At 41.6% G+C, this 16,489-nt stretch overlaps 3 protein-coding genes across 10 annotated transcripts in view; 2 read left to right on the plus strand and 1 right to left on the minus strand.

Annotated features, from left to right (window-relative positions):
- The window catches only part of usp7 (ubiquitin specific peptidase 7 (herpes virus-associated)), an 84,661-nt gene that overhangs the window by 40,826 nt on the left and 27,346 nt on the right, over positions 1–16,489 (plus strand). The window lies entirely within an intron of this gene.
- dctn5 (dynactin 5) lies at positions 350–3,360 on the plus strand. Its single transcript, XM_061027242.1, has 6 exons — positions 350–528; positions 678–746; positions 865–983; positions 1,154–1,265; positions 2,142–2,244; positions 2,688–3,360. The coding sequence occupies exons 1-6, from the start codon at positions 481–483 to the stop codon at positions 2,783–2,785; spliced, it is 549 nt and encodes a 182-aa protein (XP_060883225.1). The 5' UTR covers positions 350–480; the 3' UTR covers positions 2,786–3,360.
- Positions 4,012–14,324, minus strand: hapstr1a (HUWE1 associated protein modifying stress responses a). Its single transcript, XM_061027241.1, has 5 exons — positions 13,930–14,324; positions 12,741–12,821; positions 11,510–11,577; positions 11,122–11,332; positions 4,012–9,024 (listed from the first exon to the last, which is right to left on the minus strand). Exons 1-5 carry the CDS (start codon positions 14,123–14,125, stop codon positions 8,708–8,710), a joined length of 873 nt encoding a protein of 290 aa, XP_060883224.1. The 5' UTR covers positions 14,126–14,324; the 3' UTR covers positions 4,012–8,707.

Raw genomic sequence — 16,489 nt, forward strand, 5'->3', positions numbered from 1 at the left:
GGACAGTGCAGGAATCAGACGAATCCAGCACTCAATGTAAAGTTTTAACTCGAGTGATGTGCGGTAAAATTCAGATCTTAAAATGTCATCTGTTTTATTCTTCAACGACCGTCAATCGATGATTCGGTGCTCAACCCGTACGGTCTGAATTAGCCATTCAGCAGGGTTCTCCAGTGTTGGGGCTTGTTTTCTAAAGTGCAGTTGCTTATTTTTGCTTGCTTTGCTCCATGTGGTAGGTTTAGGTCACCTGTTTGGCTTCATTTTATTTATTTGAGGAGCCGGGGGTCGCTTGTTTTGGGCTTGTTTCCATAGAGCCGGTTGCTTGTTTCTCTCGCGAGATCTGGCAACACCGGTTCTCGCGTCACAAGAGAAGAAGAAGAAGAGGAGCTAGGCGAGACAGCAGAACACAGAACACAAAACAGATGTTATTAGTGCTTAATAAGTGCACGCTTTCTTGGATTTCATTCTAAATCCACAGTCATGGAGTTATCTGAAATACTGTACAACAAAGCGGAGTACATTGAGACGGTAATATGTTCGATTTAAGTTGTTATTATTAGCTGGCTAGTAGCTTTAGCTCACTGAAGCTAAAGGGGCGTTGGGCGGTCTGTAATCGACATTATTCTTTACTCTTGAAGTCATTAAACACAATATTAAAATCTCCTGGTTGATTTCAGGCTTCTGGGAACAAAGTGAGCAGACAGTCGGTGCTGTGTGGAAGTCAAAACATCGTGCTCAATGGCAAAGTAAGGAAAACTAAACAGCATCTGTGAGCACAGCGAGTTAGACTGTGTTTACTGTGTATTCTGTTAGACTGAGGTGAAGAGCTTTTGTTGTGATTTATGTTTTTCTGATTTCCTCCAGACTATTGTCATGAACGACTGTATCATCAGAGGAGACCTGGCTAACGTCAGGGTGGGCAGACACTGTGTGGTGAAGAGCCGGAGTGTCATTAGACCACCTTTCAAGAAGTTCAGCAAAGGGTAAAACTTCTATTCTATTCAATGTGATCTGATAAGAGTGAGACTAAATCAACAAACCTGAACTAAAAGATAAAGTGATGATGACTAAAAAGAGACCGTGGTGAATGTCCACAGGGTTAAACGAACCCCTGATCTTTTATCTCCGTCCCTCTCCCCTGTCTTCCCTCCAGAGTGGCGTTCTTCCCGCTGCACATCGGAGACCATGTCTTCATCGAGGAGGACTGTGTGGTCAACGCAGCGCAGATCGGTTCCTACGTCCACATCGGCAAGAACTGTGTTATAGTGAGTGGGATGAAAAACCCACACACACACACACACACATTCGTGATCCATTAGAGAGAAAAGAAAGAAAGAAAGCAGACTGAGAGAGACACAACGTTGTGTTCTGGGTTTAGAGGACACAAACGGAGGCAGTGTCTCCTCTTGCCTGAGGTGAAACAGTCACATGGCGGTCATGTTTAGAAGAACTGAGCGCAGCAGCAAACCGCCTGCACACACACGAGTCTGACCTGGAAAAACGAAAGGAAACCCGTTTCACTTTTGAATTTGATGTTAACTAAGTTAAGTTTTGTAAACTTGCCACAGCAGAAATAGAAAAACCTTTTATTACCTTTCAATTCAAATAACTTTATTTATCTGTTCAGGAGCTTCATTTGTGTAACAGAGCATCAGTGCACATACAGCAGGAACACACACACACAAGTGGCTCTATTAAAAGCATGATAAATAGGTCATAAATAATTGTTAGAAGCGGTTAAATGAGTGGTCTTAAAGATAAATACACATATAAGTATAAGTGTATATAAATAAATTACATAGCTAGATTTAACAAAACAATTCTTGGGGTGTTTAGTTTTACATTAAAAAAGAGAGACGGGACATTTTGTGAGGCGAGAGAGTGGGGGAGGACATGCAGCAAAGGGCCGAGGTCGGAATCGAACCCAATGCCGCTTCGACAAGGATTAAAGCCTCTGTACATGGGGTGCGCGACATAACCGCTAGGCTATCCGGTTGATTCAACAATTGAAAGTCGATTCTGGTTTAGATGATGTTCAAGTTTGAGCAGTAAAGCACAGATGTCTGCTTTTGGTTGTACTGGTTGCAAGTGTTAAAGGTGTGTGTGTGTGTGCGTGTGTGTGCGTGTGTGTGTGTTTGCAGGGCCGTCGCTGTGTGCTGAAGGACTGCTGTAAGATCTTAGACAACACCGTGCTCCCTCCTGAGACTGTGGTGCCTCCTTTCACTGTCTTCTCTGGATGCCCAGGTCGACCACGACACACAAACACTCAATCAAACATGCATGCAAAGGCCCTTTCCTCTCTTGCTTTCTTTATTCTTCTTCAGGTTTTATCAGGATGTCGTTGACTGTAGTGCGAACATTTGGTATAAATAAAACCTTGGATTTTATCTACACTTGTTGGTTTGTATAATAACTGAGAGGAATTGTTTAAAACTTGTATAAGAGTTGTTTTTCAGGTGGCTGATGACACGGATTCAATGCTTTATAGTTTTGCCATTTCTTTTAATAATTGGTTTCTATTAAACCTTTGTTTAAGTGCTGAAAGCTAGAATTAAATAAAAATGTTTGGGCCAGATTATTGAATTCTTGGAATTAAAGTTGCTGTTGACGCCACACTCCTTTCATTCATTTCTGCCAGATCAGATTTGACTCGCTGACCTTACCGTTTCTCTCTCTCTCTCTCTCAGGTTTATTTTCAGGGGAGCTTCCGGAGTGCACACAGGACCTGATGATCGACGTAACAAAGAGCTACTACCAGAAGTTTCTGCCCCTCAGCCAGATCTGATTGCTGCTCCCACACACACACCTTCAGCAGGATCCGCAGCATTTCCAGCCACCTCCGGATCTGGGCCCGTGTCCAGCTCTCTCATCTGACCAATGTGGACTCTCTAAGATCACCTTCTGCACTCAGAGGACATGAATTTCTCCAAACTAGGAAACACATTTTGGTCTCATAAAAAGCCCCAATATGATGCTACCTTTGAAGTATGAGAAAAGCTCAAATTTAGAAACTCATGGACCTCTGTGGCTCTGTGTAGGTGGAGATGGACAGGAAACAGGTGTTGGTTTAGAAATTAAATCCATGGACCAAAACAAAAGCAAAAGTTGAGTAACATGATGTTCCATTATTTACATCTGCACTTCATCTAGACAACAGAACACTCGTATGAACACTTCCGCTGTTTTGCTCTCTGTAACTTTTATTTATAAAAACCTTTCTCTTTTTTTTGCTGGTTAATGCTATTTGTCCAGAAACGTATTTCATACTGAGTTGATTCCAATGCCCAGAAATGCAGGGCAGCCAACGTCTAATCTGAAATAGTGCAACAATTCAATAAATGTCAATGAAAACCAGTCTAATACGGGTCCAAGCTGTGTTTGCTCTTGAACAGTGTTGTGTAATAATGGGGAATGAGGCCCCCTTGGGGTACTTTAGGGAACTGAAGGGGGTGCTTGAGATTTTATTCTGATAATACAACATAATACAAAAAAGCTCTATAAACAATGTAGGTTTGATTTATTTATATCAATATGTAGTTTTTTCAGTATCATAGATGATTGTTGTAACCTGTTGCAACAAACGGTCATTTTCCGTATTTTGTTAAGTCAATATTTGTGAAATCCTGGAAAGAACCATCAACTCGCAGTTAGAGAAATAACTCATCTTTTGTGTCATGTTTTTGCATTTTATCATACGCTCGACATACAGGTTCAGTTTTGCAGTTCTGTGCTCTGGCACCACCTAGTGGCCTAAAGTGAGACATGCTGACCCTGATATGGAGAGAATTCTGTAGGGTTTTTCTTTTGCATTTTCACTACTTCTTTTTTAAATTGGAGCATGTGGCGCAAGCTCGTTTACAAAAATATCTGCAACCACAAAAAGACTGAGCTTCCTGTGCTGACTGACCCTACTTCCTCAACTCTTGTTTGACATGATAGTGAAGATTAAAAAAATGTCAGTTCAATTTTTAGCAAATCTAACTTTCAAAAAGCAAACAACACAACACACTGTTTCCTTACTTTTTTTTTTTAATGAAACATAGTCCATCCAATTGCAACTCATGGTTTTATTTCTTTTACAATGTGAACCACATATATCTTACCGACAATTAAATGTTAAGTATATAGATTAGCCATTTATTACTTTTCAAACAAAGAAGTATCAAGAAACAGCTGAGAAGAGTGTTGGCTCCAGAGACACGAGGCATGAGTCAGCCTTTTTGAAACGCTGTGGTGGAAGGCCGGTGACTGGCTCAGGGGGAGAAAAGAAAAACTAAAGTGTCCCCTCTAAAGTTAACCAGCTAATCAATGCAGTTCAAACACTGGAATCGGATGATTGGGATTTGAAAGACGGCACAGTGTTGCTAACAGCCAACTCTTAGGAGAATTTCTGGACAACAAATCTGAATTTCACCCTGCAAACATGATTAATCATGACTTCTATCATTGCAATCTAATCAAGCATTGCAAATCGATGACATCATGAAAAAGTCTGTAGAGACAGAGTGGGATTTCCCTCCAAAACACCAGAAAGATAAACTGCTAATGGCCTCATCGACTTTGTATTGTGGGAAGGTGCTTCCTTGTCATTTAGTCTGCCCGGTAACAACAGAAAAATGCCTTTAAGGTGAGCCTTTGCACCACTGGCAGGGTAGAGCACCCTGAACTGGATGAGCGTCCGAAAGGAAAAAACTAAAGTTAGAGGAAGACAGAAGTGGAAACAGGATACTAAGCATGAGTAGGGGGGGGGGGCACTTGCTAAGGTACGCAAGGCATACATTTTTTCCTTTTTTTTGGTTACTTGACTTTACCTGGTGATTGGATTCATAAATTAAACTCAAAGGGATCATATCTCTAAGAAGAAAAACAAGGTAGGGAGAGAAGCAAATGAGACAAACAGAATGTAAAGATAGTTGTACATGTACTTCCTTTCTGGTAGAATAAAGGCGCTGAAATAATCCTAAAATCCAATGATATCCTTGTGTGAAGCTATTTTCATTTAGATCTCAGGGTTTCAGGACTAGAGAATGTGCTACAGTTTTCAATCTTCAGTAGGTTTGGCTTATGGAGTTTTCACACATGCACTGAAGTCTAATTCAAGTGTCAGAACCTTAAAGAAATGTCTGCATGAAGTCAGGGTGAGCTGATGTGAAATGTAGGAATATTCACCACAGGCGAGCAGGAGGGGGGGGGATCACCTATCAACCAGCTGGTGCGATGGTTGTGCACGTGATCCGTGCACTCAAATTCACCAAGTATTGACACAAAGGCTAAAAACCTGTGATTATAGTGTTGGACCTTGTCGCTTTGTCAGCCATCTGGGATTTCTGCAGCATCTTTCTTACATCATATCTTGCAACCTGAGACCCCCCCCCCCCCCCCCCCCCCCCCCCCGTCACACAAGGAAAACGTCTTACTGTAAGGGACGTGTGAATAAGCGACTCAGGAAGGCTGTCATGTTACGTTCTAGAGGTTTTCAGGAGTGCATGTGTGAAAACAGCTCTGGAGTATGACGTGTTGCACTTCTGTCATCATGGACCAAGGTCAGAGACAGGAGAAAGAGGAACTTCATATGTCCACCCCGGAAAAGCAGATAGAGGATAGAAATTTTTGTTGGTGCACAGGATTGGCGAGCAACTTTTATTGCACTTCTACCAGCCTTTTATCCTTTGCCAGCCCGGTGCAACATATTCTGTAACCGATCGATCTGCAGGACCAATGAGTGTAGAACTGTTAAGGACCCTAATGGAGCTTTAAAGACTTGAGAGTCAACTCTATAAATATGGATCTTTCTTTTCTTGCATTAGTCATCAGACCTGTGACAGCTGAAATCAGATTTTCAAACCCAGACTGTCATGTTGGCACTCCTTCACAGAAATCAGTTTACATTTTCAACAGTGGTTTTACTTGAATGAGAGATTTAAAAAAAACCCAAATGCTGAATTCTTTGTTCATCTGGACAGAATTAATAAATCTCCGCCTGGTTCTTTTCTCACTCTGACAAGTCAGTAATCATGTATGAATAGAGAGGCCAACCTATGAATGCTAAAAAAAAGGGAACTCTGTGACTCCAAAATGTAACAGAATAACAACTGGCATGCGTTATACAAACAAAACGACATACCCCTGATTCCCGGTCATGAAGGTGGAGGTGAATAAGTCCACATAAACAAGGAATCAAAATAAAGGAGACACTGACATCTCACAAGTCAGCCACAGCAGGGAGTTGCACCCTGGTGAACTCACCCTTAACTTGTTTTTTTTTTTTTTTTTTTTTAAATAAGATTTTTAAAATAATTTGAATTTGAAGTACTTTCTGATTGCTAAATGAAAAGGAACGCCTCCTTTAGTCGACCAATCGTTACTCGATGAAAAGAGTCAGCGTGTTCAAATGTGTCAGGGAGACGCAGGCTAAAAAGAAACTCAGAAACCTTCTGTGTTGGACATATGTGACATTACCCTGCCCAAGCCTTCTACGTGAAGGAAAAAGCCTTGTGGTTAACATAAGCCAGTGACAAATCGAAGGCGGTGTACTTGTGCCTGTAACGCCTTGTCTGTAATCTGTGACACAAAGAAGAAGAGTGGTGGGGTGGAGTCGTTCCACACCTGATCCGCCATCGGAGGCAGGAACAGTGGGAGGAAGACGGTGGCAAAGTGTAACATCAGAGCCAGCAGGTTGGTACAGCGGGGTGTTTGAGTGTGTGTATGTGAGGTTCCCGCTGCGCGTTTACACACCTTGCCTCTTGCGCTTCTTTTACAACTCATTGCGGCTTTTGTCAGAAATTTCCGTTAGCAGACGGCCCGATTTGTCTGTAAAATGTGTATTCTAAAGTCTGTTAACTAATATAGCGCAGTGCTAAAAATTTTTCTTTTAATATTCTGTTATGCCCTTAAACTCAAACCATTTTCAGACTCCCCTGAAACAGATCATTAGAGAAATAAAAGATAACAAACGCACAAAGACTAGGCGACAACAGTACCCGTTCGCTTCACTTTACTGATGGTTAAATATACCCACGTTGTGACTTGTGTGATTTCAGTGTCTCCTGCTCTACTCCCTTACAGAAAGATGGAAGGCAACAAACAATTCAAGAACAAAAACAAGCCGCGAGTTGCATCATCCTGTACCAGGTAAAAACAAAAACCCATCCACGTCTCATTAATGCACACATCCCTTATACGTCGAGCAGATAGTGTCCAGTCCAAACAACCAACATTTGGGCCAGAGTTTCAGCCCCCTTTTCTGCACCGGCTGCCATTGTTTGGTGGGTCTTTGTAAAAAAAACTGCTACCTTTTTTTTGGAACAATTCTGTGATTTCTGCTCACCGATTATCTTCCCACAAGTGAAATCTTCTGACAGACAGCGAAAGGACTCTGAGTCAGAAACACTCCACAACTTATTCAAATACTTCTAAAGAGTTTTTTTTTTTTTTGGAAACCAGAGGTGTGCGAGAGTGCTCCATTCCTATTTTTTCTAAGCACCAACTGGTAAAGTAATGTAAGGACTGACCTCAAGCGGGGCTTTTCTAAGGCTACGACTGGGATACAATGGAAGAGCCGATTTAGTTTGCATGAGTAAGAGGTGAAAGCTAAGTGCAAAAAAAAAAAATCCTTATTGCAACTCATCAGCAAGATCACATAAAACAGCAGCTGCTTTCAAAATAAGACTAAGGGTAAAGGAGGGAGAGGACATCGCAATAAGGAAACAGCTGTCTGAGAAGCTGTATACACAAGTAATATTAAAAAAAAAAATCCTTTTCATTATCCTCAAGTACAACAATAACAAAGCAAAAAAAAAAAACAAGAGGGAGAAAGAACCGAAAGTTAACTTGGCTATCACTGCTGAAAAGCCGTGGCAACAAACCTAGAAAAGTAATACTGGTGGCTGATGAACTAAAGACAAAAGGGGCGACAGGATGAACTAAAGTGAGCCACTGTTGAAGCAGAAAATAGGGCCTGAATGTCCGAACATTGCAGGCCTTTAACTGAGTAACCAGAGAAATGTAACCGTGTACAAGCGGCAGGATGATGTCCCAGATGATCTCCTACTGGACAATTTACCTCAAAGTAACAGAAAGAGGCGTGTGGTTCGATGCGGAGGCCAGTCTCTGACAGAGTGGGAATCAACATTTGGCGAGAGAAACTTGATTCTGTGAGTGAGTCGATTTGATCATGGCCCTCACTTCCTTATTAAGGTGGCGGGTGAGGATGGGTGAGGTTAAGGTATGGGAGGGAAGAGCACTAATGTGTCAAGGATCAAGTGGCTTTTCTTGTCAAGCAGTACGCTGCATCCCTCCCCCCCCCCCCCCCCCCCCCCTTTGAGAACTGTTAGCATCCGAGAATGAGTTGCTGACTCCCTTCCACCGTCTCCTTTCCAGGGCAGCGATGCAGTACTTACACCCTGGTCTCCTCCCCCTCCCCCCACACACTCTTTGAGTGATCTGATTGCAGTTCAGTGATTTGTAGAAATAATGTTGGGAAAGGAGACAAGGAACAGAATTCATTCCGCATCTCAGAAGAGTGAACTCAGGCTGAAACTTCAGTCACTGTTTTCATTTTCAGCGGGGATCTTTTGCACAGTCAGGCATCCATATGTCTGTCCTTCCATCTGCAAATCTGTCCCACATGAGCCCATCCATCCCCCTCTCCTAGCCTCAGTTTCCAAGGCTTCCCCCCACCCCCTCACAAACATAGGCAGGCAGCACATCAGATCATCCTGTTGCGTTTGTGCGTAGGGGAGTCTGTGATGACATCACTGCACTGGGTGGAGTTTCGTTTCCTGGTTCCTCCCCCTCCGGCAGAGGCAGAGCCTGTAGAGTCCAGATGCAGGGCCATTTCCTCTGAGATGAAAGTGTTCAGGTCGACGTCCTGGAGCCCGTTACGCCTGCTGCGGCAAACGGGGCCTGAGCCAGAGGAGCCGCCTCCACCAGCGCCACCTCCGTTACTGCTGCTGCCACTGACGTGTGTTGGAGACCCTGGAGCACCGGAGCGCACACTGATACTCGCCATGGCTCCACTCAGACCTGTGACAGGAGGAGAAGTATAAAGATGAGGAGGGAGTCATTGGACAAAGAAATACAGGGGAAACGCCAGCTACCGCTAGTTGAAACAAGTACAGGTTCAGACTAAGTGTCTGACTCTCAAACGGAGGATCAATAGAGTCTGATGACCTTCTACTCTTCAGCAGAAATTGTCCATTAGTTGCCATGTTGGTATTTTTGTGTATGGTATAGTTATTTGTCGAGGGTATTGTTAAATGCTTCATATCCATACAGCTGTACCACCAAAGCAAAAATATGTATGCAAACTAATAATCATTAAGAATGTGTAACATTATTTGAATTTGAAAAAATACATTTTCCTCAGATTTGCCCAAGACAAACACGAAGATAAAAATTGACATTGCCGTCTTTTTAACACAATTTTGAACGATAATATTGTTGGTGTTTCCCCATTAACAGTAACGGGCGGTTGTAAGACATTCCCCTTTTGTGAGGCAGGGCACAGCAACTTAGCAGCTCTTTGACTTCATTTGTAGAAGTCCCTCACTCACGTGGTTATTTCAGGGTCTGTTTTGGTCTCAATATTGGATTTCAGAGAAATGCAGGAGTCAGGTTTAGCGTTTACAGAATTGCCATGTTATGATGTTTTTCCAGACATAAGCAATAGATGAAGCCATCTCAAAAAGAAAGACTCAGAGAGGAAGGAATAAAAAAATGTTCATGTCTGTGGTAAAATTTATATTTTACAATCGACGACTTTGATTTAAACCATAATGTGTTTACACCAATCCAAAAATATTCATTTTCTCGACGGGTAAGAATTGACACACTTTTGTGAGTTTCAGAAAGAAGAATGTTGTTCACAGAAATGTAAAAATGTTCTGTGTATGTCAATCCCAACGCACACAATCATCGGTGTTGACAGCTAAATATATGAAACCTGAGAGGAGACACACACACTGCAACCTCCTGACACACATGTTTCACACCTCACTTGTGTGTATACCTAAAGCCTTCCATCAACATCAACCCACCCTATCTTCAGCTACACGCTAAAAGGACCCCTTTAAAAGCGTAGAAACCTTCAGATCATTTTTAATACGTGTGGCCGTTACAGGACAACAGAAGGATCAATACATTAGTGTAGGTGTGACTCAGCTAATGATGAATATTTTTTTTAAAGTTTTAAGAAGACTACGATGACAAAATATACATGACGGGAGAAATTGTCTTTTATTCCGATTGAAAGTCCTACATTTCAAACGAATCAAGAACCTGCCACTAAATGTACGAATGCACAACCGAGGTGGGTGTTCCAAACAGATCACGGATCAGCTGTGACACTCTTCTCCACTCGGCCATGATGGCTGCTGCTCTGCGTCTATGTACAGATATCTCTAGCCCTTTTCAACTCGACAAGAAATATCATCACTTTTTAATATCAGGTGATATCTCCCCACACCCACAAGACATCAGTGTTTTAATAAATTAAAAACAGAGAGCGTTGTAAGATTTAAATAATATATAAACCAGGGTTATTAAAATAAAAAATAAAACGTTTCTACAACACACACAAGGAGCTAAGGGAGGCCCTCTCTCACCATTGGCCAGTACCAACACACCCTTAACCCTTATCGCTGAGCAACATGTGAAGGACAGACCTTTTCTAACACAAACACTATCAATAGCACACGCGCAGTAAACAAAATAACACACTGTAGTTCAGTGCTTGGACTGCATTACAATTTGTCAACATTTAGGGGAACTTCTCCAATTGTGCTGCATTCACAAACACAGAGCTCCTGAAATCTCCCCTTAAATATCTTGGTGTGAACGTGACCAAAAAACCCTGAGTTTTTCATTGTGACTTTTGACCTGTGTCATAATGCACGTAATGAAACAGCCTCATACTCTTTCCTGAACTCCAGAATCTTCTCTGATCTTCATTAGATACTCAGAGACGTGAGTGGCAGAGCACGATAAATACAGGAAAAAGTGCAATTATAGAAAGTAGGGGTGTGAATCACCACACGATACTTGAGTCATGAATTGATATTATTTAAACATTTTGCGATATGCTGAGGCCACATGCAAAATATATTTAAGATTGCTCCTCACCATGCAGTGCTATGGCCTCCCTGAAGGGCTGCAGGTCTGCTTCCACAGACGAGCCAGTCTCAGCTGGGGAATTAGCCCGGCTGGGGGCCACCATAGCCAGTCTGGTGTTGGCCCTGCTGCTCCTGTGTGGTGGTGCTTTGCCACACAGAAAGCTGATAAGATCCTCTCTACGGATGGTTCTCCGGCGCTTTTTCACCCAGGCCAACATATCCTGCAAATCCAAAACAAGAGAGAGAGCCCAGGATTAATTTGATTAACAATACGTTTTCTTCATAACACCCCTTTGTGTGAAACTTATATGTTATCTAAGCACCCGGTACCTTTCATATCAGATAGAACAATCTCCCTATCTACACAAAAACATACCGTAACGACCAAAGGGACTCACCTTATTGCGCCGTTGGTGTCCTATCTGGAAGCCCCGGTCAAAGCTCCTCTGATGGGCCTCCACACTCTCTGTTATGGTGGATGACAATAAAAGATTAATTATAACTGCTTATCATCATCATATACCACAGGAAAGCAAATATGATATTTTAAGATAAAGAGGATAAACTGTTATGTAATGTTAGTGCATCATGTCATACTTTAAGGCCAAATGGTTTGTATATTAGTTTTGTTAAAACAGAAAAAGCTCTCGCACGCCTGCTTTCACAAATCAACAACAGCATTTCTTCTAGAGGGTTCACCCTTTTCTAGCAATCTGCCTCTCCAAAACTTGTCACAAGTCACATACAGCACAATTAGATCTTTTCTAAAACAGCTCTATTGCACTGGTGAATTCCTGCTTTTTTTGTTCTAGAATAGAGTCTGTTTTTTACCCAACAATTAACATGTCTTTCACTGACATAAAAAAGACAAGGCCCTGTGATAAACTGATCAACACAGGTACATAAGAGTAATACTCAGGAGGTTTGTGTCTATTGCATGTTGGGTGAGCTTATCAATAAATAAAAAAACATGTCTACATTATCAAGTACAGTGGCAGCCAGCTACAGACCTGAGTTGCATATATCATATATCAAACTGTATTGTGGGCTCATGTTTTTATGTATGGGTGGGATATGTATGTATACATGTGTTGTGTTGTGTGTTTGTATGTATGCTGGCTGCTGGAACACCTAAATTTCCCTGCTGGGATGAATAAAGTATATCTTATCTTAATCTTATATATTGGATAAAGAACAATAACAACTGTAGGGCCAGAGGTTGGCAGATCAATACATTAAGAAAAAGCTAAAGACCCAGCTCTTTCATGAATACCTACTAACTTAATGATGATGGTCTCCATATTATTGATGATGATGATGGTTGTGACGATGGTTTTTGTTTGATAACGACGACTTATAAGATGGTTTCTATACTGATTAGAGCTCTCAAGAACTGCCGTCAATGTTGTGCTTTGCCTCTGGTCACTTCCTGTCAGCACCTGTGTGTCCAATCAGACTCAAAGCCGATCGTTTGCTCTTACTGACATTGTTCCCTTTTTTTTTTTCTAGATCCTTGCTCGTGTTGTACTTACTCTCTGATGTACGTCGCTTTGGATAAAAGCGTCTGGTAAGTGAATTGTACATTTCCCTAGAAGAAACAAGGAAAGAGGGAGGACGGCGGTGAAGTACCTTTGTAAAGGTTGGTTACTGCTGTGGCAGAGTTCTGAAATGGCACCCACAATGACAGGCCCTGCTGATGACATACTCTGTCTGTGGGAGGAAGAAAAAAAAAAGGGAAAGATGTTTAGTGTCTTGCACATGATGCAGCAGCTATTTAAAACAAAAGCACTCAATCGTGATAAGGTGACCCCCCCCCCCCCCAAAAAAAAGGACAACAAAAAACACCGGCAAAGGCACAACAGCTTGGAAGATTACAGGGTTGAGGTGAGGATCATTTTCATTCGCCATTTTGTCTAGCATCTAGAATTGCATGGACTTGCAGGGTTTGGCGTATAAATAACTGTCAGTCGGCGCTAGATGGCCAACTTGGCAGCAGCTTGTTTTAGCAAATGAAGCACCGGCAAAAACCAAACTTCTTAACTGCCCTCTCAGCAGTAAAAGTTGCAAAGCCATTTTTAAAACATGCACAACAAAAAAATGAAGCGTTAAAGTCCAGCTCTTGTCAATTTGCGTGTTTACTTATTTAGTCTCGAAACTAAAGCATCATTGCAGACTTGCTGACATACCACTATTTTTCACTATCCTCGCCATTTTGTGATAATAACGCTTTGCCTCTCTTTGCCTTACAAGCTGCTCAGTCAGCAGCAGCAGCAGCAGCAGCAGACTGGGGTTTTTTTTATTTAAAAAAAAAAAAAAAAAAAGTGTACACTTCTACGTGTTGATGGCACATTTCAAACCGGTATAACAGTTGACAGTTTATCTGTCATCTGGGGAATGTCGCGTAGCTACGATTGTTGTTACCATCGCCATTTTGTAACTAGCCTTTGCTAACGTTGAGCTACCCTCTGCTGTGTAACTTCGTGTCAACAAGCTGTTTGTAAAGACAGATTTAACTCACTAAAAAAAAAAAAAAGCCACTCAATATATATAAGTGATTATTACTGAAGAAGGGGTTAATCATAAACGATTTACGCTCATAACTGTGTTGCTGGATGCCACAAGGTTGCTAAATTTAGCTCTGCAAAATCAGCTGTAAACGTTACCCCAGAGTCCGGTCGCTAAGGCTAGTTAGCATTCTGCTGATTCCACCGACAGCGTTAGTAGATCGATAAGAAGGCAGGTTGATAACAAAACACACACTGGCAACGTACAGCCGGATACACAGTGATATATATAGACAGAAGGTGCCGGTATGAACCTTTGTATAACTGTGCTACAGCTGTGGCGGAGTTCTGGAAAAGGTGCCACAGTTTATCCTGGTCGTTGTCGGCCTCCTCCTCGCTCGGCTCCCTCTGCTCCGCTTCGGCCAAACACTGCCGCTCCCATTTTGAGAACCAGTGTTCGGGTCCGTGTTCCTGTATCTCCGAGTCTCCGTCTTCCTTCTTCTCCTCCATTTAGTGCACTAAACCCCGCTTTAAAAAAAAAAAAAAATATGCGCTTATAGTGTTGTTAATATTTATAGAAGGATATATATATTTAACAAATTATGTGCGAAAAACCCATGAATACAGTTAGCGTTGTTTTATTTCGCACTCCAAGCGTAACATAGCTCCTCTTTTTACACCATATGTGGCAGATGAGCTTCGCTAACTGTTTTTCCTACTTGGCGACGTCCGTATATATATATCGCAGACTACCCTGCTGTGCGTTTAAGTCCGCCCGTTGCATCGTGTTTAAGCGATTATAGGCGCGTTGGGCACCGCAGGGCGGGCTTTAGATCTTTGTTCGACACGTGATTGGCTGCGCGACAAGTCCGTCGCAGTGTTGACACAAAAGAACAACACTCACAATTCTGTCAGTTAAGCTTGCAAGAGAGTACAATTATTGTCATAAAACCTGTTTCGTGACAGAAAAAAAATTAACTAGTAATATAATATAATATAAAATGATATTTCATATATAAAAAAAAAATGACAAAGTGACACTTTGGACGAAATTATAATTACAGTCTATAGTGTAGATGTAAATGAGCTAACATGACTATATAGTCAAAGAGAAAACATTGGTGTTGATTGATAATGAAACAGGCGTAAAAAGCTCATCTGTGAAGGCATTTATATCACTCTAGCACTGTCTTTTGTTTCTATGTTTTCGCCACTGGATGGTGCCATTTACTCAAATCTAGACTCTTACCTGTTCCTTCCCTGAGGCCAGGTTTTATCACTGCGGAAACGGTGATACTTAGCATGGGCGGTTCTAGGCAGGGGCCAACAGGAGCCAGTGCCCCTGTAACACTGATCTTGGACCCCCCGGTGGCCACCCCTCCAAAAGGAAGAGCCCCCCTAATAACTCACTGGTATTTGACTCAACAACCGGACTCACAATCAAGTATTAAATATTTTTACTGAAACAAATATAAATCATTCATGATTGGATACAGAAGTTCTTGCAACCCAAAAAAAATAGAAACTAAAGTTCTTTCGCTCGTAAATAAAGTGAACATTTTTAAGTAGCCTAATTAGAAGTAGAATTTGCTTGCTATTGTATTACCAAAATATTGTTGTATTTTTATGTGAGTGGACTGTTAAGAAGTTATAGCCTAGGCCTATATGCATTTTTTTGCGGCAAACGGATAAACTCATATGTCATGAAAATGGCAACAACTACTAAAGAAACGCATCATGCTGAATTTTGAATTTTGGATATGACTGATTAAGTTCTTGTTTACCTGTTTAAAAACCAGTACAATAATCTTATTGTGAAGAGGTCAAAGCATGAATGCTTGTTTGTGTGTCCTTAAATATTGCAATATTCCTGAGGTTGTTAAATAAGACTGGACGACTTGGTTTGTGTGTTTAGTCAAAGGTCATACCTAGCCTCATGACATATTGCTTCACATTAAAAGATGTGGACCAAGGGAGAACTGGATGTCAGGGTGCAACCTATCAGGACCAATTACTAAAATCTTAGTTTTACAAGGGTTAATTTGAGAATATTTGCCGACATTCATTTTTAATGTCTGTAAAAAATTTGAGTAAAATTAAATTCAGAGACGTGAGAGGAGTGGAGAGGCCCTTTGTTTGACTGGGAGATATAGCTCTGTGTCATCAGTGAAACTGAATATTGTGTCTTTGTATAATGCGGCCAAGAGGGAGCATAGAAGCAGAATAAAATTGGTCCCAGTATTGATCCTTGAGGGACTCCACAATTCACTGTGGAGTGAGGGAAGCAGGATCATCAATAGACACAAGACATGTTCAACCTGTTGAGGATGAGTAGGATAGGATAGGATAGTACTTTATTGATCCCCAGAGGGGAAATTCGGGCGTTGCAGCATCACAGACAAGTAAGGTCATGCAAAATACACATTAAACAGAATAGATTAGATAAGTAGGTAAAACCACATGTCAGAGTTGTTCCAGATGTACTAACCCAGAGCTGCTGCCTCTCATTCAGAATTTTTATGGTCGACTGTAACAAATGCTCCAGCAGCACAAAGACAGAGCATTCACCAGTATTAGCAATTCTTTAAAGATCATTTGTTACTCTAATAAGCACAGTCTCAGTAGGCAACTACTTTTTGTCTGAAACCAGACCGGAACTTTTCATAAATGTCATTATTTTCCAGTACTTTGAGGAGTTGCACTGAGATAGTTTTTCAAGGATTTTTGCAAAAAAAATGGAATTGGTCTATAGTTACTGCATTCTGGTGGATCAAGGATGGGTTTTTTAATAAGCGGTGGCAGTTTTCAAGAATTCTGGGACACAGCCAGAGGATAGGGAGCTATTAACTATTTAGCCACGCAGAGTCACATCCA

Source organism: Labrus mixtus, chromosome 20 (genome assembly GCF_963584025.1).
Source record: "Labrus mixtus chromosome 20, fLabMix1.1, whole genome shotgun sequence".
In the NCBI taxonomy this organism is placed as follows: domain Eukaryota; kingdom Metazoa; phylum Chordata; class Actinopteri; order Labriformes; family Labridae; genus Labrus; species Labrus mixtus.